Source organism: Epinephelus lanceolatus, chromosome 13 (genome assembly GCF_041903045.1).
Source record: "Epinephelus lanceolatus isolate andai-2023 chromosome 13, ASM4190304v1, whole genome shotgun sequence".
NCBI lineage: Eukaryota > Metazoa > Chordata > Actinopteri > Perciformes > Serranidae > Epinephelus > Epinephelus lanceolatus.
Genome location: NC_135746.1, coordinates 33,654,869 through 33,679,687, shown reverse-complemented (window position 1 = coordinate 33,679,687; position 24,819 = coordinate 33,654,869). Strand labels below are relative to the sequence as shown.

At 40.2% G+C, this 24,819-nt stretch overlaps 1 protein-coding gene across 8 annotated transcripts in view; it reads left to right on the top strand.

The window, feature by feature from the left end:
* The window catches only part of cdc42bpab (CDC42 binding protein kinase alpha (DMPK-like) b), a 92,583-nt gene that overhangs the window by 57,459 nt on the left and 10,305 nt on the right, over window positions 1-24,819 (top strand). For 4 of the 8 annotated variants that reach the window (XM_078174059.1, XM_033649123.2, XM_033649125.2 and 1 more), the window contains exons 6-30: window positions 3,621-3,714; window positions 4,656-4,856; window positions 5,108-5,246; window positions 5,657-5,766; window positions 5,917-5,996; window positions 7,561-7,739; window positions 8,014-8,136; window positions 8,307-8,440; window positions 8,863-8,984; window positions 9,568-9,688; window positions 10,160-10,270; window positions 10,486-10,733; window positions 12,627-12,732; window positions 15,793-15,917; window positions 17,056-17,161; window positions 17,480-17,628; window positions 17,767-17,858; window positions 18,413-18,489; window positions 18,752-18,799; window positions 21,591-21,629; window positions 22,392-22,511; window positions 23,375-23,458; window positions 23,573-23,678; window positions 23,955-24,091; window positions 24,462-24,601. In XM_078174059.1, the coding sequence (XP_078030185.1) occupies window positions 3,621-3,714; window positions 4,656-4,856; window positions 5,108-5,246; window positions 5,657-5,766; window positions 5,917-5,996; window positions 7,561-7,739; window positions 8,014-8,136; window positions 8,307-8,440; window positions 8,863-8,984; window positions 9,568-9,688; window positions 10,160-10,270; window positions 10,486-10,733; window positions 12,627-12,732; window positions 15,793-15,917; window positions 17,056-17,161; window positions 17,480-17,628; window positions 17,767-17,858; window positions 18,413-18,489; window positions 18,752-18,799; window positions 21,591-21,629; window positions 22,392-22,511; window positions 23,375-23,458; window positions 23,573-23,678; window positions 23,955-24,091; window positions 24,462-24,601 (2,991 nt within the window). The remainder of the gene's footprint in view (window positions 1-3,620; window positions 3,715-4,655; window positions 4,857-5,107; window positions 5,247-5,656; window positions 5,767-5,916; window positions 5,997-7,560; window positions 7,740-8,013; window positions 8,137-8,306; window positions 8,441-8,862; window positions 8,985-9,567; window positions 9,689-10,159; window positions 10,271-10,485; window positions 10,734-12,626; window positions 12,733-15,792; window positions 15,918-17,055; window positions 17,162-17,479; window positions 17,629-17,766; window positions 17,859-18,412; window positions 18,490-18,751; window positions 18,800-21,590; window positions 21,630-22,391; window positions 22,512-23,374; window positions 23,459-23,572; window positions 23,679-23,954; window positions 24,092-24,461; window positions 24,602-24,819) is intronic. The other 4 variants (XM_033649127.2, XM_033649124.2, XM_078174060.1 and 1 more) reach the window with 2 other exon arrangements.

Below are 24,819 nucleotides of genomic sequence, written 5' to 3'. Positions count from 1 at the left end.
CCATTGACTGTGATGATAAACCATTAGATATTTTAAATCATGCACACATTCAGAATGTGGCCAGCCTTTTGGATGCTGTGGTGTTTGAGTTTCTGTATTATTTCCTTGTGTTTTGATCCATACATTCTCTGACTGATAATCTCCAACTTTCCCGTGGCACCCTTACCTGTAACCCTAGTTTTTGTGGTGGGTCCTGCACCATTGGCACTAGTCGACCCTTGATGGCTTTTTTCAGCTTATTCAGCATGTTGAATCGGCAGTGGAGATGGCGGAGCCCATCAGTGAAAAACGTCACTATGATTGGGAGTTCAGCTCAGTGCACAAAAAAGAAGTGGAAGTGAGGAAAACAAACAAATGTCTTAAGTCAAGAGAGCGTGAGATAAAAAATCTTGTTATATTAAAGATTTTTCCTAGCTATTGAGCTCTTTAACAAAAATGGTTCGTAATTGTCTGTTATTGTTTGCTTGTGGACAGTGGTTGTTTTTTCTAACACTGGATTTTTGTGTTGTCAATGTGTTAACTGGCTAAAAAGCATTTTGAATCCATCCTGTCGGTCTTCTGTTTTCCCTTTTTGAATGACCAGTACAGATTACCAGTACCTGCTGGTATGGAGGGGTACTTCCTCTTACGTAGGTACACAACATGGCCGTTGTCTTTGCATTGTGTTCAAGTGCAATTTTTTGGCCAAGACTCAAGCAACACAGGCAATGCAGCAGTCATCCTTTATCACCACTAGGTCTTTGATGTGGAATTGGTGTGCTCGGGCCTTATGGCGGGACACGCCACAAAAACTAGGGCGACAGACGCTCACTGATGGCCGACCGTTGGCTTGGTGTGTCAGGGCCCTTAGGGGTAGGGAGTGAGTGGGGGTGTGCTTGTGTTGGACATCAGGTTTATTATTTTAAGCGGAGTCATGCTTGTATTACTGCACAGAAATAGCACCAGCTCAGTTGTGTAACCTGGAACATCAAAGGTGTGAGTGTCTGCTGCCATTTGTGTGTTCCTGCATGCACTGTGTGTATGTGCGCTTTTGACACTATAAAGAGCTTTTATGTGCCCTCCATACCGTGGGTATTGAGCCGTGTCGTGGTTCACTGTGTTGATAAGAGGGCCTCAGACACAGGGCTCGCCAGGGTTTGCCCTCAGGGGGACTCAGTGGAATGGTCAGACAAGGACAGAAGCTATATTTAGCCATGATGGTGGGATACAGTGACGTCTCTGTTTCATACCAGTCCGGGCCAGCAGTCATTGGGGTCATTTAGTATGATTTTACCATTATTATAAAGTGGATTTCAAGCAAATACAGACAGAATTCAAAATATTAACAAAGGATTTTTTTTTCCCTCAAGAAGTACGGGCGGAGAATTGCCCACCATGAACACAGAGACTAGACTTGACCAGGCCAGGCTGTAGATCCAGCCAGTCACTTACAGCACCCATTTCCTTAATAGTGTATAACTTTAAGCCTTGATAAAATGTAATAGGGTGAGTTGTACAAAAACTCAATCCCTGTACAACCATTTTTTGTACTAGGCTGTGAACTGCGGGTACTGACTCACTTTTGGCGCCAGCCTCAAGTGGCCATTGGAGGAACTGCAGTTTTCAGCACTTCTGTGTTAGCTGATTTTTCAGCCCTGGTGTTGCTGCTTGGTCCAGACATCACTAACCCATCTGTATGGGTTGCTGGGATAATGACGTAAATGTCAGTAACTACGTAGTTACGCCGGTAATGCGGCTTTCCAATGTGGAACCTATCTCTTGACTGTCTTCTTCCAGTAGCTTCCTTCCAGCTTTGCCTGTATAGGAGCCTCCCCCCAAAGTGCCAGCAGACAATTTATTCAGCTGTCTGTCCACAGACTGATGTTCTCCATGTTGTTCTCCATAGCCCTCTGCTAGTAGCAGCATGGATTCTGCTCAGTACTTCTGTTACTCTAGATTTGGCATCGCTTTTGTATGGTGCATTGCAAGTGTCCCAAGGGACATTTTGAAATCCAATTTGAGCGACCAGAGCATCCGGACCGAGAAGTATCTGTAGAAATCTGAATGTAATCGCATTTCAAACCACCTCCAAATGTGGTTTGGATCCAATTAGCAAAAATTGCATCTCATGTGGTTTTTATGATCCGAACTTTCTAAAATCAAGGTGGATACAATATGGATATGCCAAAAATAGATTTGGACTGTCAATCTTAACAAGGCTTCAAATTGCCATGCAAGACAATAGCACCAGCAGCCCAACATAAACCACATGTCAGTGACTTCCTGTTAAACACACTAGAGGATTGTCCTGCACCTTATTCCCTTTAGGACAGGGATGTTTAACATATGGCCCTGAAGTCACCTTTGCTTTAGTAACTTACTAACAGGAAGTAGACAAGTGTTTTGTAAAGTTCCAAATAATGCAAAACAAGGGTAGAGGTACTTGTTGGACACATCTATACTGAAAATATTCCATATGCAGAGGTCGTAGGACATGGGAAAGAAACCAGCACTAGCCACTAGAGCTGCAGTGGTTAGCCAGAGATATACATGTCATTGATAATCAACAAATTAAGTCAGTCATTTTTCAACCAAAAATCAGTTCTCAACTTGGAGAATTTGCAGCTTTGTTTTCTGTTTTATGTGACAGGTAACTAGATATCTTGTTGGATGTTGGACTGCGGGTCAGATCAAACACCATTACTTGTGACATTTTATAAACCAAACAATTAAACAGTGAAATAGTTTGTTAGTTGCAGCCCAACAGTCCACCAAGTAATTGCTGTTACATTTGTTTCTGGTTAATAAGTCCTCCAGCCAGTTCCACTCTTGAAACGTTGCTGGTTACATTGCGAAAGTAGCAGATGAATATTGAGATGATCCAGCTGTTGAAGCTGGTTGACAGAAAACTTTGTTGTAGCAGCTGGAATCAAGCCAGAGTCTGTATCTGTGTTATAAACATATCATCAGCAGTAGTAATGCAGAACAGATGCAGGTTGAAAAGAAAATCTACAGTGGCCACTGTGTACACATCACTGAAAGAATGTGTTGTCGGCAGCCCCCCACCCAGCCTGTCTCAGTCCACAAACACAAATATTAAAGGGGAGTATGTCTGTTTAGGACACAGGGTCTTTTTTTGTGAGTGGGAGTGTGTTTGTGTGTTGCATATTTCCTCAAACAGAGTGCATATTTGTGTGTGTTTTAAACGCTCTGTCCGGCGCACACACACACACACACACACACACACACACACACGCACACACACACACACACTTTCTGTATCGCTAATTCCCACAAGTCCAGCTATTTCCAGTGTTTATACTTTCTTTTGGTCAATTTAGAGTTGTCATGCTGCTGATAAATGGGCACAGGGAAACTACGCTTAATTTAATCATAAATACATCTAAATTATTACACACTAGCTTTACAAGCAAGTTAAGAAAGTTAAATTTCCCCAGGTTATGTAATTTAATGTGATGATAATTGATGGTGCAATATGAGAACAGGCTTGTGTGTTTTGAATGTCCTATAGGTATTGTTTTTTTTGGAAGAATGTCTTATTTTCTTCGTCTTACTCATTCTTCTCTGAGGAATCGTTTGCTCAATTTGTCTTTCCCTTCTTTCTCTCCGTCTTCTTTCAGGGACATTAAGCCCGACAACATTCTGTTGGATATGAACGGCCACATCCGCCTGGCTGACTTCGGCTCCTGCCTCAAACTCATGGAGGACGGGACGGTACGTTTTTACCACACTGCTGCTGATGCCTCCTCTGATCCAAAGCAAACATACCAGAGCTTTACTGACCTCCTTGTCACCCCCCGGGGGTCTCCCAGGAGGAGCATGTGGTTCAGCTGCTTGGCTATGCCTGCAGTTTATGATTCAGACAATTCTCCTAGCAAAAAAAGAAAGGAAAAAATAATTCCCCTCAGGTGTTACATAACAGAAAAATGACAGGATGAAATAGACGATCAAAGAAGTGCCTGAGTCTCTTCCTCCAGTGTTAATATAGTAATGAGGTTATATGAGCATTTGAAAAAATAAATTCAGGGCTTGTTGGACACTTCTTGGAACATCACTTTGGACTAAAATATCCAGATTGAAGCTTTGAATCATGATAAGAGTGCATTTCTTTGGTGCTTTATCTGTGTTAAAGCAACTTCCTGAATAATAAAGACAGATTATGCCACATGTGATGGATTTCAAAACTCTGTGATGTGTGATGGATCAGAATTCAAACATCTGCTTTTTCTCTTCCACAGCAGAACTTTTGGCACCTAATCATGACAGTCATTTCTGAAAACTCACTTGTTTACATTATGAAACTGATTTGATTTTAATTCAGGACATCAAAAGTGCCTTCTCAAAATTGCTTCAAAACTGTAACCGAGCTCCAAAAACTGTGTAGACAAGGGAATTTGTCCTTCAGTGGGGGTCTGAATGCTGAATATGCTCTTTGTTTAGTTGTTTGCTGTTGCTGGTGCAGTGGTATTCATCTCGCATGTTTCCAAGTCTTCAGCCTGCAACTCATCATCGTCATTACTTTCATTAGCATGCAGGCTGAATTTGAATACTTAAGATCTTTGCTGCTTTTTATGTGAGATTGTTTTGTTTCATATGTGACTTTTATAGTTTTTCTTTGGACTAGTTGTTGATATTTTCTTTTGTCCCTCTGCTAGGTCCAATCCTCCGTGGCGGTGGGGACTCCAGACTACATCTCCCCAGAAATCCTTCAGGCCATGGAGGATGGGAAAGGCAAGTACGGACCTGAGTGCGACTGGTGGTCCCTGGGCGTCTGTATGTATGAAATGCTGTATGGCGAGACTCCTTTCTACGCAGAGTCCCTGGTGGAAACCTATGGAAAGATCATGAACCACAAGGTGAGCGATATAGTTTGAAGTTGAATTTAGGCTGCTTATCCGTATGTGTGAATTGCACGTCTACATTACCATGCTGTAGTGAAACAAGTTTGAAAGACAGGATCTGTAGCATAAAGTAGACACAAAGTGGAAGCAGCAAACATGTCAGTGATGATGCGTGGATAAAGGCACGCTGTATAGAGGATGTGAAGTCTAAAAAAACATTGTCAGCTGTCTGTTGCCTCTAATGCACACCATCACATTTTGCACAGGAGCGGTTCCAGTTCCCACAGCAGATAACAGATGTGTCGGAGGACGCTAAGGATCTGATTCGCCGGCTCATTTGCAGTCGAGAACACCGATTGGGCCAGAACGGCATTGAGGATTTCAAGCACCACCCCTTTTTTACTGGTACAGGCTCAGTCTGATGTCACAGATCTCACAGTGTCTTCCATCATTTGGATATTCTTTGTATTTCCAATATAGATATATATTATATTATATGTACAGTGTGCATGGATTTTTATCTAGTAGTGTCTAATTTAAGTTGTTTTCTTTTTTGTCTTTTTTTCTTCTGTATGTTGTGCTCATGTGTTTTTTCTTCATTAATACCTTATTTTTTAGATGCTATTATTTTTATAAACCTCATAGATACATTGTTTACCTTTACAGTGTATCTCTAAAGGGGATTAATCCATGAATACTTGTTCAATAATTGGTATTTCAGCTACCCAGAGTTCATAGACTTGTGCCAGTATTGTGTGCATAATAATGAACTGTGGATCATCCTGTGTTGTAAGTGTGACCTCTCACGTGTTCAGGTATTGACTGGGAAAACGTTCTCACCTGTGAGGCCCCATACATCCCAGAGGTCAGCAGTCCTACAGATACCTCCAACTTTGATGTTGATGATGACTGCCTAAAGAACTCGGTAAGGTTTTTTTCTTTAGGGATCAACTGACTAAGACAAATGTTGTAATCCCACATTGTTGTCTGCCTATTAATGTATTCATTTTTTTTTTTTATCTTTGCCTGAATTAGATGTGAAAATCTCATGTGTTTGTCATTAAACGTTTTTCAGGAGACTATGCCCCCTCCCTCTCACACTGCCTTCTCTGGCCACCACCTGCCCTTTGTGGGCTTCACCTACACCAGTAAATGGTAAGTGCTGCTACGGGAAACAGATACATGACTTGATTATATATAAAACCTTATTTTTAACCACTGTCTAAATTTAGTTTAGACTTGGGATTTGATCATTTTGTGTCTTTTTTGGAATGCCTTCCTTCACACTAAATGGAGAGATGAAATGAAGCAAAGGGTATTTTTCCAGTCAGAAAAAAGTAAAGAGGACCTATGTTGGTCATTTTCAGGCTTATACTTGTATTTTGAGCTTCTACTAGAACATTTTTACATGCTTTAATGTTCAAAAAACAACTCACTCATCTTATTTACATCATACTGTCCGGTCCATGCTGAATTCACCCCCTGTCTGTAACACTCCGTTGTAGTAAGCTCCCCTCCCAAAAAAGCACCGTCTACTATGACTGGTCAGCATTTCCAGAACTTCCGTATCACTGCATTGTCATCGCGGCTGGGGAAATGACTGTAATGGAGAATAGCAGCACTTCCTACCATGACAAATCACAGATAAATGCTTAGAAAAACAGCACTAAGATAACATGTTTCCCTGATGTTAGCATGTAGCTACATGTAGCACTGTAGATAATGTGAACACTTGCAGTAGCACACCTGGAGCAGATGACCATATAAAGATATATCTGTCTCAAGCTGATGTCAGCTTGTGTCAAAGGTAGAAAATAATGTAGGAAACAGAGTATTCAGAATGTTCTGAAGCAAGAGGGTTTTGCCCACAGAGATTTCCGTTATATATGTTACTTCATTATTTGAAACTTTGGCCACCTTTTAATATAAACATCCGACAATGTTGTATTATTCTGTATAGATGACAGAAAATAAGTGAAAGCATAATAGGCCCTCTTAAAGATCATTGTCACCCATTTTCACCTTTCTAATAAAGACGGATGAACAAAGTGTGGCGCCCTGTCATTATCAGGCTTCAGATGTAATTAGTCATTATAAATGGACAGATTTGCCAGACAAGCCCTCTCACTTTTTGCAGCATCCATCCATCTAAAGAGGCATAGGAGTATTGAATTAGCTTCCCTCCCTAATAAGGTGATGTTCATGACTCGCTGTATATCTTCACACTGAAGGCTACCCGTGAGAAAGCAGCAAACCCGCCACTTACTTTCTTATCTCTTCATGGCTCAGTGATAATGGCCTTTTCCACTCTTTCTTTTTCTCCTCTTTCCCCACTCTTCTCTCTCTCTCTGTCTCACATGCTCCCCATCTTACTTTATGTTGCTGTCATTCCTTCTCCACCCTCTCTCTCCCCCTTCTTCCATGACTCAACATCCTCTCATCTCTATCTCTGTCGTCCACTTCTCTTTCCTGTTTCCTGTCTCCCTGCTGCTTCTCTGTCATTTCTGTCTGGCCTCTTTCTCTCCATTAACCAAACTTTCATACTGAATTTTCTCACACTCTTTAACACCACAATGCCCATTTTTCATCTCTATAAATTGCTTTTTCTTCCCTTATCATTCAACTTTTTTTATCCTCTCCACACTCTTTTTATCACTGATTTTTACTGGTCCTATTGTCATGCCTCTCATACCATTCTCTTCACTACCTCTCTCTTCAGTACCCTCTCTGACCGGGGTTGCCTGCGACAGCTGGCAGGGCAGCCTGGTAAGGCAGGCCAGGACCAGTTGGATCTGGATGTCCAGCGTGGCCTGGAGGACAGCCTGGCCACAGAGGCCTACGAGAGGAGGATCCGGCGCCTAGAGCAGGAGAAAGTAGAGCTGAGCCGCAAACTGCAAGGTAAGGCTGGTGAAACAGTTCGGCTTTGCAATTTGAGGCTGAGAAAGAGGAGACATAGTGCATTCAGCTTACATTTATTAAATGATATGCATGAATAGTTCAGATTACCAACACATGCACGCACAAATTTACCCCAACATACAAACGCCCACATATACTGTCCATTCAGTGGCCATACTTGAATGCAGGACACCATCTTATCACATCTAAGTTAGATGTTTTGAAAAGCATACACAGGGAACATAACTGATACCTGTTACCTGCCCTGTTGCAGAGTCAACACAGACGGTGCAGGCCCTGCAGCATCCAACAGGCGAGGGCCTTCCCAGTTCTAACAAGGAGGTGGAGATCAGGAGTCTGAAGAGCGAGATTGACATCCTCAAGAAGCAGATCGCTGGTCAGAATTTTTTTGTTTGTTTGTTTCTATTTAGTTCAGCTCAGTAGTGTTCAGGACAAAAGGCAAATCTTTTCATACATCAACTATAAGGGTTAAAATTCACCAGCTAGTTTTACTGATTTACCAGCCACACTTTTAAACCTTTGTTGATATGCATGTGTGTGTGTCAGACTCGGGACAGCTTGAGAAGCAGCTGGAGGATGTGTCATTGGCCCGCAGGGACCTGGAGGACACATCTAAACACGTGAAAACTTTGGAGAAACAGATGAAGAGCCTTACCCAGGAGAGGGATGACATGCACAAGGTAGAGCCAGTGTTGTACGGGAATCCTGTTTGTGTATGGATCTAGTATTTCCTGTTCATTAATTTAGATGCATTGCCCCCATTGGAGGATAAACGCTTAAGGCTCCACTAAATATCACCATGAAAGTGTGTTTGTGTGATGTTACAGGAATAGGTGTCTCAGTTACATAGGATTTTTTAAAGTACATATATTCTTTTAATCGAAATATTTTTATTCACCGTGGAACAAAGCCCTGTTTAATAGCCGTGCCTACAAACACAATGATATCAGTATTCAAATAAGGAAAAACAGATAAAAGAGAGTGCTGAGCTTTGATTTTGGTGTCCAGAAAGTAAAAAAAACTTGCTTATTTTGAGATGAATTTTCCTTTTAAGTCACTGTGAGAATCTAACTGTTTATATACTCTCTCCTTTTCCTGCCAGGATCTTGTGGAGGCCAACGAGAAGCTTAAGTCGCAGTCGAAGGATCTGAAGGAAGCCCACAGCCAGAGAAAACTGGCCATGCAGGAGTTTTCTGAGCTGAACGAGAGACTCACAGACCTCAGGTAGGATCACTGTTCCAGACCATTTCTCAATGCCAACACACCTACACTTCCTTGCTTCTTCACAGTCACAACCTTTGGTCAGTGTTGTGTATGTTCACACTTAACAGGAGCTAGCTCAAAGTTCAGGTCACACAGTAATAATGAACTAGTTCACAATCGTAGTTCACAGTTTGAATTTTGAAATAAGTTCACAGTCCCAAAAAAACAAAAGGGTCTTTTTAAATGGGTTGTTGATGAGGCTGATGTACGTGCTTCTGTTTTTTAGATCCAGAGGGCACAATTTACATAAAGATAACAGATTTTTTTCTGTGGAATCTGTACTGATTTGTTTATAAAACTCTTTACACTATCCATATGAACTGGCTGTACTGGTCTTATTCTGGCATGCACAATGCTAACTGTTGGAAGAGAGAACAACCCTCATGTTCAACCAAGTTGCAAATTAATGCATTTACTTCAGCATTTATCAAAAATATGATTGTGTGTTCATGCACAACACTGCCTTTAGTGTAATACATGGATCTTTCTGAAGCTCTGTTCCATTGTTTCCTCTTACTAACCTGTGACTGCACCCCTCACCCAGGTCAGTGAAGCAGCGCCTGGCTCGCCAGTTGCGCGACAAAGAGGAGGAGATGGAGAGCCAGACTCAGAAAGTTGAGGCTCTCCGCCTTGAGGTGCGAAAGGCCGAGAGGGCCAAGAAGGAGGTAGAGTAGTCTCCCTGTGGTTGTTAGCACACCCTATTCTGTCTCCACTCACTGGTTGGTGCACATTTCAAACTTCTATTGCTGTCTGTGTTTTGTACTGATATCACCTTTGTAGAAATATTTTTAGAGTTCCATGAATTTTTATACAGTAGATTAGAAGCAGTTTTGCAGTGGCTGTGTTTCATGTTTCTACATACTTGCAAAAACATTGCAGACGTTATGTGTGAATTTTTTCTTCATTTTAGAGTCAAGCTGCACATAATTTCCGTAGGTTGATGGAATGAGGCCACAAAGTGTATATTTTTGTGACAGTTCTGTTTGTTTTGTTTTTTTTTTGTATTGGTGCAGTTGTTATGTGTGGTTTAAAAAGATGCCTACTTCTGCTCCTGGTGGGCTGAAATGGTGCATGAGGGGAAACGTGGTGTATGTTCCACGCTTGCATCCAGTCACTGGGGTTTCTGTGTGTGTCAGATGGAAGTGCAGGCGGAGGAGCATTCAGCAGAGGCTCAGAAAGAGAGGAAGCTGAGAGAGCGTAATGAGCAGTACAGCCGACAGCTGGAGGAGGAGTTGGAAGGGCTTAAGGTAAGTGTGCAAACAAACAGAGCTGAACGTTAACCTGTCCATCCACAGTGTATGCACATCCTTAAAAGTTAAGACTCATAGTTCACACCTGAAGTGTTTGGACAGATGTGTGTTGACTCTGTACTGACACAAAGAGTCTTACTGGTCTTTTTCACTCTCCTCTTTCTACACATCTTTACCCCAACCTCACTTCTCTCCATATTCCCACCATGCAGATGAAGCAGGCCGGCTCCTCTGCCACCCCGGGCTCAGCAGACCAGAGCCAAGAGGTGGGACGCCTGCGGGGAGACCTGGAGAAGAAAACGCTCCTATATGAGGAGGAGCTGGCGCGAAGAGAAGCCCAGCACAGCACCGAGCTGAAGGCTCTGCGCAAGGAGCTGCGGGACGCTGAGAGCCAACATCTTGCCCTACAGAAAGAGATCCTGATGCTCAAAGACAAGCTGGACAAGACTCGCCGTGAGAGGTACTCTACCAGTTTATCTTGTCAGTTTTTTCATCTGATTGAACTGAGTCTAAAATCCTGTTTTCCTCATTGTCTTTTCCAGTGATGATTGCATGAGGTAAATACAGTTATGTTAAAAATAGTTCAAGTCCCTGTCTGGTAAAGATGTATAGAAACTGTGAAGTGCTGTTTCTTTTGAATAGTTAATTTATCATTTCTTAGTTTTTTAGAATTTAAAGGAGCTCTATAATATATTCAGAGCATATTCATGAATCAGAAGTTGTCTGCACACTGTTTTCTAACCGGCAGCTAGTAGCTACAGTGCTAACAGCATGAACAGCACTAGCAACAGCAACAGTGCAGGCAGAGCTAACGGTGTTAACAAGGTGGGAACCGAAGGAAGGGCCTCTATTTGTCCCATGATTAGTGGTACTGCCATACAAGTGCAGTGCAGAGTGCCAGCCATTAGCTAGCCATTGTATGGATCCACATAAGCATCATTCACACACAGCCGGACCATCTACCACAACAGCATACAGAGAAGTGCAGATTACCACACACACACACACACACACACACACACACAGCAAATCACTGTTGCTGCTATATTCATATTCTGAATGATGTATAGAGCTCCTTTAATAGTTATGTTGCCCCTAACCCAACCAGAGAATAACACCTTATGCAGGTAACCTCCTCCAGGGGTTCTCAAGTACTTTCATCTCTCTGTATTGACCCCCATTTCCCAGGAGATGCATGAAGATCACAGGTTAATTTCCAAAGATGAGCACTTGTTTGCTTACCCCTATGAAATGATTGCTTACATAGGTGATGTTATTGCCATTCATTTTAAAATACTTGCCTTTTAAGGCTTGAATGAGAGTTGTTGATGTCTCCTACAGTTGGTCACATTCCTGAGCCATAAAATTGAAGCTGAAGGCAAATATTCCAGCAAGGCAATAACAGTGCTGGCGAGATGATAAATTGTTTACTCATTTACGTGCACTTAATTTAGGGTGTATATCTGAACTGGAATAGCACGGACTTAGTTGCTGTGGATTTAAGTAAGACTTTATTTTAATACATTATGTGTGCAGTTTTAAATGGTTAAGTGGAAATAGTTGAATTAGTTTAAAAAAAATATTATGTCAAAATGTGCCAGTTCAGATATTAAATACCAAGAAATTAAACTTATTTTTCCACTGCAGACCCCCTGGTGGGTACTCGGGGGCACCTGATCCCACACTGAGAACTGCTGGTTTAATCAAATTTTAATAAAAACTTGTTTTTGAGGGAAAAGCTTTACAGCTTTGTTTTTGTACCCTGTAGACTAACTTTCCTGCCTGGTGTTCCCGACATATTATTCTCTCTGCTTTCTAATTCATTTTTAAACACACTGCTGTATCAGTTTCTAACTGCATTAATGTGTTTGGGCAGAATAATGTGTGCCTGGTTTTAGTACCAGGGCTTTGATTTAGGTTTTGAGGAAATGTGTGGAGATGAAGGGCCCACACACAGATGAAAGTAGGAGGATGGATGAGGCAGTCTGATGGAGGCTGACTGAGAGATTGATGAACATTTGATTGTATTTTTATACTTCTGTTGTTATAAAACCACTGAATTAGAGTACCTGGTTTGTAAGTTTAATGTAGAGTGGCTGTTGAAAGACCAGTATTTCACTTTAGGAGGCTGGAAGGCAGAAAAATCCTTCCACAAAACCAAATTCTCTAAATAAAGTCCCATTTTTGAAAGACCGAGTTAGTGTTCATGTTAAAATGACAAAGTAAAGAGTCAAGATTGGATTTGCAGCTGTGAATTATGGTTAGGGAATAAATGTAAGTTTATACAATGTCACAAGTTTAACAATCTGTGTGTGTGTGTGTGTGTGTGTGTGTGTGTGTGTGTGTCCTCCAGCCAAAGCGAGCGGGAAGAGTTTGAAACAGAGTACAAGCAGAAATACGAGAGGGAGAGAATCCTGCTCACTGAAGAAAACAAGAAACTGTCCAGTGAACTGGACAAGGTAAGATTTTTTCTTCTTTTTTTGCATTTATGCAAAATAAAGCAAAAACACACATGTTTAAAACAAGTTTGGTTTCTCTTGCTCTCTCTCAATATTTGTGTTTTTCTGTCTTGCCTTCTCAGCTTTTTAGTGGTCTGTTTATCTCTCTTAAACACACATCCATACACACGCAAATAAAACCACAATTCCCTAACCCCAGGTAACCCCACACGGCCGGCCCAAACCCTTTCATCACATTCCTCCCTCCACCCCCTCTCTCCAAGCTATGCCAAAGAAATCACTGTTCAATATCCCCCATAAAAACACCCTGTAGCCTCCTACACAGTCGGATGGAATGACTCTCTGGATCGTGCTCTATTGACTTTGGAAATAGCTCTTGGAAGTTCAAAAAGGCCCCCAATTTAAAAAGTGTCTTAGAAGTGGGAGGCATTTTGACATATAGAATAAAATGTCCGAGTGTTGTTTTTAAAGTCTGCAGCTGATAAGATGGAAAATATCTTGATGAAATAGAGACAATGTGGATGTGGGTGCCACTGGAATGATAGCACATGTCACTCCAGTTATTTAATGTATTATTCTGTTATTTCACATTCTGAAAAATTATATTTATAAAAGCTGAAGCACTCAGGACAGATTAGATCTGTCTGTATGATTTGCTTCTTTGCACAAAACAGTTCTCCAATACATTTGGAGTGTGTGGAAATATTATTGTTTGACCAGTCTTATCTTTCAAAGGAGGCACTGAATTTCAACTCTGTTTGCTTAGTGGCTAAATCAAGTCGCTCCATCTTCAATTAAAATAAGTCTTTCTGTGAGTGTTTCCAGTAGAGGAGAGTGAGTGGGCAAACCTCTGAAGTTTAATTTTCACTCCTGACTATCTCAAATTGGTTATGAATGTAGGGCCCTACTAAATAGTTCAAAGCTTCAGACATAATGTTGATATTTGAATTCTAAAGCAACATCTGAATGCCTTTTCTTTTTGCATATCTGTTCATTCTGTTTAAACCCAGTATTTCTGCACAGTTGCAGGTAAAGATTGGGCTACACTTATATTAGTATTCCTCTGTTTGTACAAGCAGATTCCAGTGGTGGCTGCGTAGGATTGTTTCCGACCCGTGTGGTCTAAACATGTTCATTAAATCCAGAGTGTTGTAAAGTCTAAAAGTCAAACTTTATTGAGGAGTGATAAATTGTACCATTTCCCAAAATTCACAACATGTTTTTATCAGAAATGTTCTGCTTTACTTTATATTTGTTGGTGTCAGGCATTTCAAAACCTACATTTTTACTGCAGTCAAAAACTGTTGTCTCTCTTGCTTGCTGCACACAAAGAGGCCCTGCACCTGTAGTAACAGGGCAGTCTAACTGCAACTAACTTGTTTGAAGATTTATTTTTTTAAGATGTCAGTGTCATAAAATATGATGACAGATATTTCAATCAATTGGAAAACCTCAATAGCAGTTTTTAATTAAAAAAAGACATTTGGTACAGCCCTGAATGACTGTGGAGTAATAATGCAGAAAGAGAAGCTCTGCTGTGTGTGTAGAAATTAAACAGAGCTTCAGATTTAGTGCTTCTTATAAAAAAAATTTTATTTACTTGTCAGAAGTCTCTGTTACTTTTTGTTTTTAAGTCTGTATGCATCTTCCAAATCGGATTCAGCAAACCATCTTAACTCCACAAACTTGACAGTAAAATGTTTGTAAAAAATCATGTTCCCCGGGTCGGAATTGAATCCGGGCTGCTGCAGAACTCTCAGCCTGTATGACACTCTCCCAAGTGAGCTAGAGGTCGCCCTGGCAGTTATGTATTTAAATTCCAGCTCACATGACGGACCTGCGGCTTTTTTCATACAAAGACGTTCTTGCATGAGGCCCATTGTATTATATATATTCATCTTTTTTTATTGCCCTCATATAGCTGACACAGTAGGTTAGCTTAATAGCTACATTCGTGATTTACTATGATTTCCTTGTGTTTGATGGTCATCTCCATTGTACATCACATCTGCACATGGGGTTATCATTTTTAAACATGATCCACATTTAGTCAAACTTGTCAAAAGCTAACAGTTCAATTCTTAACTTATTGTGCTAGAGATGTTTCTATTGTTCACTCAAATCCCCCTTCAACAATTTTATATATCTCAAACTACAGTGTGCACTGTGATAGCGATGTGGCGTGTTGTGTGTGTTCCTATTAGCAACCCCACACTGCTGTTACACTGACACAGTCACTGAGAGCCCATGACAGAACGAAGCATGTGTCATTTAGAGAGCTCTTACCTAAAGAGTTACAGCACTTGCTGAAAAAGCCAGTATTTATTTCATCCTGTGTTTATGTTTATTTCAGCGACTCTCTGCCTTTTCCAGCAATATTATTTTACGACCCTGACTCTCCTCACAGATATTCCAAACATTCGTTGGCAACCAGCTCCAGGATTGGACAGCAATTGCAAAACAATATGAAATCACCGTCTTAGCTTGCACATGACATCACAGTCTTGACAGTTGCAATACACCAAAAAAATGTGCCCGCAAAGTGGGTACTTAAGCAAACGAAAGGGCAGTTTGAGACTTGTAATGATGTCACCATGGCTACGTCTTCACACACCTCTCATATTAAACGATCCAGGGAAACTTTAGAGATTAATCACCCTCCTTGTTTCTGTGTAGGTGCATGTGTGTGTCCACACACCTCCCTGGTAGCACTTGAGTTGAATATGTGGTTGAGTGTCTGGGAGTTGAATCATAAAAACTGTCATAACCTTCAACAACACAATGATTCCTTTTCCATATTTTAGCAGTCGTCACGTTCATGCCTGAGCACCTTTGCACACACACTCTCATGAGCACCTTTACTAGTAGTTACACAGCAACATAACGTGTTAGACTCATTACACAGTAGTACAGCTTTCTAATGTGATGTCATGGCGTCTATATATTAATCTATTTACCAGGTACTACTTCCTAATGACAGCTTTACGACTCAGCACTTTTTATTATGATGTTTAATATGATCTGTTTTCTTTGCTTGTGTGTATGCACTTATTCCCTCAGCTGGCCAGCATATTTGAGAAGGTGAGCAGCTCCAACAGGCAGCTGGAGGATGAGATGAGGGAGCTGGCTGACAAAAAGGAGAGTGTAGCTCACTGGGAGGCGCAGATCACGGAAATCATCCAGTGGTGAGACATGCACACAGGAACTTTCTCATATGTCCTAAATACTTGCTGAGGCATATACTTTCCCCATTGATGCTATAGCATAACGTGAGAGACGGCTATATTCAGTCCCTCTCTCTCACACACACATACACATACACACACTCCCATGTTGTAGTACTGTATTGGGTTTCTCCATACAGTATAACTGCAGCATTTCTCACATGCCTCTGAAGATCTTAGAGCTACTTGACCCTCCCTTCCTCTCAGATCACTTCCCAGTGCAGCTGACACCTCGCCAGCTGCTCGGCTTCCCTCTGTTGGACAAGCCTGCAGTCCACACATAGCACACATACCACACACACACACACACACACACACACACACACACACACACACACAGGATACATCCATCCAGACACAGGAACACACATACACCAATGCACACGCTCACATTCCAAACATGAATGTACAAATGTCGAGTCTGGAATGCAATTTTGGAAGAATGTAGTGATTAATGTTGCCCTCTGGTGGAGATACTGTGCTACTGCAGTGGATAAACCAGGAAACAGGATCCCTCAGAGGGTGAAATATTAATATGTAGTCTTTTTTATTAAGACCTTTGGATGTTATTGTTGTCGTTCTGAGATTTGATTATGAAAATTATGTACAACTTCCCTTTGTGTGCATGTGATAGTGTATATTCGAGTTGGGGTCATCTTGAGTTTATGCTCTTAATACTCAGTGTTAATTCCACCTCAGTGTTGGGGATTAGTGATGTATCCAGAGCTGCCCGCAGCCTGAACATGTGTCCATATCTCTTTGTGTTTGTGTGTGTGTGTGAAGTTAATGACGTGGAATTGATGGTAAGACCGCTTTGAGGTCACAGCACCTAAAGAGCAAACAAATGGTGTTATATTTTCCTAAAAGGCAGTGTTTACGTGATGTGTGTGTGTTTGTTTTTTATTTCTCTGCCATAGAATGTTTATAGAAAGGTTGAAATACACAAGTTGTAAGTGATGGGATTCTGATGAAGTTACTTATTTTTCCAACTGTCAGAACAGTTACTTGGTCCAGTTGTAGACATTTAGTACTTGTTTGGATTTCTTTTAAACATGTTTGCGTGTACAGTAATGCAAATATGTGTTTGTGTTTGTTGCAGGGTGAGTGACGAGAAGGATGCTCGGGGCTATCTGCAGGCTCTGGCCACTAAGATGACAGAAGAGCTGGAGGGACTGAGAAACACCAGCCTGGGAGCAAGAGCGACGGTAAAATACACACACATACAAACACTGTTTTAAACACCTGTAAATGCTGTTAAGTCAAATGAAATTTCTGTGTGTTATTGAGTTGCTGTCTGTAACTTAAAACTGCGAAATCAGTGTATTTGACATGCTTGCATTTATTTATTTTTCTAATATCATGATGAATGTTAAGTGAGCTGAACTCTTGTTTGGCATTCTTTTTCAATGACAAACACCTCCAAAGTATAGTAATAGTGGTAAGAGAACAGCATTATCACAGGTTGCCTGATAGTTCACTTCTCTTGTTTTCCATTTACCAACTTTTTTTCCTCTCTGTTTCAGGATATGCCATGGAAGATGCGGCGCTTCGCCAAGCTGGACATGTCGGCCCGTCTCGAACTGCAGTCAGCCCTGGACGCTGAGATCAGAGCCAAGCAGGGCATCCAGGATGAACTGAACAAGGTCAAGGCCAACAACATGTCCACAGAATGGTATGGATACTTTACGCCAAAAGTAACAGTTAACTTTTCACAGGTTTTTTTTTTTTTTTTTTTTTTTAAGATTTCTGATAAAAAATCTTTACAAACCTCTGGATAATATGTGATGCATTATTGTCTCCTATCCACCAGCAAACTGCAGGAAGTGGAAAGTAAAAACCAGGAGTTGCTGGCTGAGATCGACAGACTGAAGAAAGAGACAGAGGAGCTGCGGCTACGAAGGGGTATGACTGAGAATATATTAAAAGACCTCTCTGCTGTCTTGTCAGTCACTGAAACACGCAAAGAATGACGTGGCAAAAATTGTCACGAGGGACATCAGTGTTAATATATAATGTCTTAAACTGATGCAGACAAAAGGGCACTTTTGCTTTTGTTAATTAATTAATTTCACTCACAGTGGTCTTTGCAAATTTATATTTGAAGTTCTCTTTCTTTCAAAACCATATGGGGTATGCAGTTAAATGTTCAGTTTCTTTCTACACATTAAGTGCCAAAGGTTGAATCAACACTGAACACTGAAACTTTTCATTGCGATTATCACTGTAAAAGAGGGATAACTACAACCAGGGTCACAAATTAGGAGGTTTTACGTCAGCAGCCAAATTTGTGAAATAAAGTCATGTGCTATGTACATGAAAATGTATTGTTACTGAGGTCACAGGAACACCCCCCACTTCTTAGAAACAGTCCTGTGACTCATTTTGTTTAAGGCACCCTTTGATGTTTTAATATCATGTACTTAACCAGTATTGTGTTATTTGTTCTGTGTCTGTAGGTGTCAAGCACCAGGATTCCCAGAATTCCTTCTTGGCTTTTCTCAACGCCCCCACCTCAGCGCTCGACCAGTTTGATGTAAGTATTCAAGACAAAAATCCTTATAGGGGCTTATTTAAATAGAGCTGGTGTGAGCAACCATACATCTGTCTGGAATTAAAGATTTGAAATATATGTTCATAAACAACTTGAAATTCATAAATCTGTAGTTCATAAAATTCTATCTGTGCTTTTTCTTCATGCTTTTATGTTGTTGTTTTTATGCACATTAATTTTTCAAGATCTTTATTTTTGTTTTATCTTTTTATTTATTTCCTTGCTTCATTCTCTGGTACACCAGGACTCTTATTCCTCATCCTCATCTTCTTTAATTGAGTTTTGGGAAGACGTAAGTTTCTCTTGGTTAGGCAGAGGTCCATGTGTGTGTATGTGTGTGTGTAACATTAGCTGTATGCTGTAGGACTCTGAGCATTTTATTAGCTGAGAAAGACAGTTTAGATTTGTGTATCCATATTGTGTGTGTCTGTGCATAAGTGTAACTGTGAAGAAGAGCAGAGCCACTGCAAAAAAATGTCAGTCCTGTCATTTAAAAAAAAAAAAAAAGTCTAAATCCTATTGATCTTAATGCAAATGGAAAAATACATGGAATGAGATGAATTCATTTGCCTCCAATGCAGATGAATTCATTCACTTCTAGTGCATACACTTGTTAAGATAGATATTTTTGCAGTGCTGCCCTTGTATTCAGTTGCTTGCTAGTCCTTGTAGGCTAGTGGGCTATTTGAATGGCTGTACCTTGGCTTTTTGGTGCTAGAAGTTGGGTTAAAGATAAGGACATATTGCTCAGTAAATGTTTTTAAATCCTTCATTTACCCCCTCATCTTTTATCAGTTGTTGTTTTTTAGCCAGAAAGAGAACTTGAGTTGTCTCTGTGCTCCATACTGACTTTCCCAGCTACCTTCCCATCATCATTTGTATTTTTTCCATTTGCACCTATCCTCCTTCTCCAGCCTCCGTCCTCAATTTCACCCTTGTGGACACTAGTCTAATACTTGTACCCCAGGTGGTGCTTGTGCAGTTGCCAGGGAGCATGTGGAAAGCTCAGCTAATTAACTCAACTGAACTAAGCATATTAAACTGTAGAAAGTGTGATTTAATTATAGAAATACATCCACATATTTGTGTTAAGGAGAGAAATAAGTGGTCAAATATGATTACAAATGAGTGTGCTCTTCAGTAAATTTAAAGTAACAAGAAAACTGCTTATCATCCTTAATCAGTTGAAGCATATGAACCCTGTGTGTTGCAATTGTGAGTACATGAAAGCTAGTGAGCAAGCTAGCAGAGAGGTTGAAACAGTTAGCTAAAAGTAATGGATAAACTTTTCATATTGTCAGCAAAAAGTAATAAACAGTCAATGCAATTAGCTAAAAGTGATGGATAAACAACTTAGTTTACTAAACGTAATGGATGACATTAAATGTTGAAATAGTAATTGATAAACTGTTACATAGTTCGCTAACGTAAAAGTAATGTGTAAACAATAGAGTTAGCTAAAACTGTTGATATAGGTAGCTAAAAGTAATGGATAAACTGTTGATATAGTTAGCTAAAATTAATGGATAAAGTATTTATAAAGCTAGCTTAAAGTAATGGATAAACTGTTAAAGTTAGCTAAAAGTAATGGATAAACTGTTGATATATTAGCTAAAACTAATGGAGAATCTGATATAGCTAGCTAAAAGTAATGGATTAACTGTTGATATATTAGCTAAAAGTAATTGACAAACAGTTATATAGTAAGCTAACCTAAAAGTAATGGCTAAACAATATAGCTACCTAAAAGTAATGGATAACCTGTTGATACAGCTAGCTAGCTAAAAGTATTGGATAAACTGTTAATGTAGCAAACTAAAAGTAATTGATAAACTGTTGATATAGCTAGCTAAAAGTAATGGATAAACTGTTGATATAGCTAGCTAAAAGTTATGGATAAACTGTTGTTATAGTTAGCTAAAAGTTATGGATAAACTGTTGATATAGTTAGATGAAAGTAATGGCTGAACTGTTGATATAGCTAGCTAAAAGTAATGGATAAACTGTTGATATAGCTAGCTAAAAGTAATGGATAAACCGTTGATATAGCTAGCTAAAAGTAATGGACAAACTGTTGATATATTAGCTAAAACTACTGGAGAATCTGTTGATATAGCTAGCTAAAAGTAATGGATTAACTGTTGATATATTAGCTAAAAGTAATGGATGAACTGTTGATATAGTTAGCTGAAAGTAATGGATAAACTGTTAATATAGCGAGCTACAAGTAATGGAAAAACTGTTGATATATTAGTTAAAAGTAATGGATAAACTGTTAATATATTAGCTAAAAGTAATAGATAAACTGTTGATATATTAGCTAAAAGTAATGGATAAACTGTTGATATATTAGTTAAAAGTAATGGATAAACTGTTGATATATTAGCTAAAAGCAATGGATAAACTGTTGATGTATTAGAAAAAAACAATGGATAAACTGTTGATATATTAGAAAAAAGTAATGGATAAACTGTTAATATAGCCAGCTAAAAGTAATGGATAAACTGTTGATATGGTTAGCTTAAAGTAATGGATAAACTGTTGATATAACTAGCTAAAAGTAATGGATAAACTGTTGATATAACTAGCTAAAAGCAATTGATAAATACTCAGTATAGTTAGGTTAAAGAATGAATAAACAGCAATATAGCTATAAGTAACAGATAAACAGTCAATATAAGTCACTAAAAGTGATGAATAATCAACAGTAAACATAGATAAATTGAAATTAATGGATAAACAGTTTTGAAATAGATTATAAATGAATAAACAACTCACAGAGTTAGCCATAAGTGGATAAACAGACTAAATAGTTAACTTTAGCTAAAAGAGGATGACTGGCTGTATGCAAGTTATACAGTATAGAAAATATGAAACAATACCCATGTATGTATTGTTAATAGTGTTAATAAAGAACAAATGCTGGGAACCACACTGATCTAATGTAATGCAGGCTGATATAACCATTTTCATGTTTCTCCCTCAGTCTTTTTAACTATGTGTTTTCAGCTCTGTTAGACAGCCTTTCTGATATTCACTCATCTCTCTGTCTCTGCCACTCTCTGCCTCTCCTGCCACTGAAGCGCTCGCCATCCGTTGGCCCAGCTAGCAAAGGCAGACGTGTAAGCACCATAACTGCACTCTGTGATCTCATTGAGCCTTTCTAAATATGCTGTCTTGTCACGGTGGTGTTAAATTTGTGTGTGCATTTTCTTTTGTATGTTTTCCTTGGCTGTCTGATTGCATGGCAGGGGTTCTGAAAAATGTTTTTGGTATCTGTGTTGTGTTGTCAAGGCATTAATGTGTTGGATTTTCCATATTTTTATTAAGTGGGGTATTGCTATGTGTGCTGCCTGTGTGCATTGGTGTCAGTGTGTTTTTTCTCTTTATTCTTCAGTGTAGCTTTGTGAATGGCCATGCATGGTGTATGGTGTATGCTTTTGGTGTGATGTGCTCCCATGTGTTATAATACATGGGGTGCAGTAAAGCTGTGGTCAGTTTTCCTCTGTAGCTTTGAAAGTCCAGTGGATATGGCCACATTTCTTGATCACAGTATGTGTGTACAAACTGCTTTTCAATTGTGTATTTTGGCACTCGCTCCTTCTCTCTAAGCATGGGTGCTGCATATTGTTCTTTGGATTGTTTTGTTTAACTAACACTACTCCTTTTCCTCTATTTCCTTCCCTTCTTCCTCATCTTCCTCCATCCATCTGCCTCATCGCCTCTTTGTTCCTCTTCGTTTCTCATCCTGCTCTCCTCTTCCCTTCCTCATTATCTTCTTTTATACTTCCATCTCTGTCTTGTTATCCCTCCTTTCTCACATATCCCTTCTTTCTTGTCCCTGTGTCCTCTCCTGCTCCTCCACCCTACCTCTCTCTTTTCAGGTGGACTCTATGGATAACTTCACCCCCTCCAACACTCCATCCCGGGAAGATGACCCTAAATCCCACCTCAAGTCCCGCTCACGGTCACCCTCCATGGCTAGTGATATGGAACCCATAGAGGTTAGACAGTCCCTTAGTCTGTGAATGTTTTTTTTATAGACACTGGCGTCTTACCAGCAAGATAGATGTAGATGTCCGAGTACAAGAGGACTTTGGTCAGCTGCAATTTCCCACCCTATCACGAGTTAGAACTCCTGGTTGGGATTTTTTGATTTAGAAGATCTGCATAGGAGCAATTAAGATTACCAGACTAGTCTGGCATCAGGAGCCTCTCTCTGAACATGGCATCTCTATGTCTGGCATGCCGAGGAACAAGAAAAAAATGCAACTTTTCCTCATGCTAATTCAATTGACATTTTTTCAATGAAGTATCAGTTGAGTGTTACTCAGAGCAACTGACAATACTGAGTTTGTCAAATGGGTCAGCCCTTGTGAATTGCAAGTAATTCAACTATGGAGAAATGTGAGCAGAGAAGCAAAGAGAATGAGAGCATTGAGACCAGCGGTAGGCTCCAATTTAACTAAACTAGGTGTGTTCTTAGATTGCTGTTTAACATGGTGCTGCAAGTAAATGCCAGTGTCCTCATTGGGACTGGTGTTTCTAGTATAGCCAAGGTGGGAGCAGATATGACTCGCAAAATAAGAAGTAATAATGTTATCCTAAAGCCAGTTGAACTAAGTTTTGATCACAAAATTAGTACACCATGGTGATCAATCTAAAATAGATATCGCCAGTTTTTACTTTGTCACCCCCATCCTTACTCTGACTTAACTCACAGAATGTTTTGTCTTAACTGTTTCTTCTTGGGAATCTTTGGCCTAGGTGACTTTTAACCAAGTTTTATGTCACTCATGCATCTCGCAAAAGCACAGCCAAGGTTCACTGTCTCGCTGTTTGATGTTTTATGTGTTCTGTCATGCAGTTGATAGACCATCCTCCCCGTACAGTCCAGACCCCCACCATGCGCTCAGGAGGGTACGGTAGTATTGGACGCTCCTCTCCTAAGGTAGGACACTTTTCTGAAGGATCACACTTCATTGTTGGACCTTGCCACAACAGACTTCATGTTATATTGATAACCACTGACTGTGTCTTTCTTGCTCATTCATGCACTCCACAGCCAAAAGCACATCAGTTTGTGGTGAAGTCATTCAACACGCCCACTAAGTGTAACCAGTGCACTTCCCTCATGGTGGGGCTCATACGTCAAGGCTGTACCTGTGAAGGTAAGGACAGGGATAAGGGAAGGTGATGAAAGAGGATGGTGCAGGAAAATACAGTAGATTAAATCTTAACTTGTGAACTGTGTTCTGACAACATGAACCATCAAATCTTTTACTTCAGTGATTCCAATTTATATTACTCTCATGTTAAATGACTGGAACTTGAACATCAAAACTACAAAGCTAGCCTGCCTTTTTAATTTTAAAATCTGATACTCTACTGGACCAGTCAAACATCTCATTTATCTCCGTTTTGTCTCCGTCTCTCTCCTTGTCCAGTGTGTAACTTCTCCTGCCATGTAACATGTGCGGACAAGGCTCCGGCTGTGTGTCCCGTGCCCCAGGACCAGACCAAGGGCCCGCTGGGTATCGACCCTCAGAGGGGTATTGGTACTGCGTATGAAGGGCACGTCAGGGTGAGTGAGACTGACAAAAGCCCTGGTTGTCTCTGGCCCCAGTTAGTGAATTGTTGAATTGAATAGTCAGTCGAAAACAATGCAGATGTTTGCTGACCTTGAGACAAGCCCCTGTTCCTGAGTTGTTTACTTCATGCGAAACCAAATAAACTTTTACTCTCCCCGCTTTCTTCCCAAATCCACACAAAGGTAAACATGAACTAAAGCTTTTGGTGAAAACTTGGGTTTGAGGTTTCTTACAGAATCATAACAGCTCACACTCGAGCACAGATGCCCCAAGTGTGGAATTCAATCTGAATCAGCCACTTTTCACCTATTACAGAGTAGAGGATATTTTAACTACTCAAACATGTCTTTGTGTCTGTCCTAGGTGCCCAAACCAACAGGGGTGAAGAAGGGTTGGCAGAGGGCGATGGCTGTGGTGTGTGACTTCAAACTGTTCCTCTATGAACTGGGAGAAGGGAAAGCCACGCAACCAAGTGTAGTAGTCAGCCAAGTCATAGATATGAGGTAAGAGAGGTATAGAAACTTTTCAGAGTGATTTATAAATACTGTACTTACTTAGGTTTCATCTAAATATCCTTAATATTCAGCTGCGTCATCAGTCTGAAATAGTTTACTGTGCACTGCAATCAAACAGCAGCACAAGGAAGATGTTAAAATACTGTGAAATATGATGAAGAAAAACAGCAAATCATCTCATATGAGAAGCTGAAATGAGAGAATAT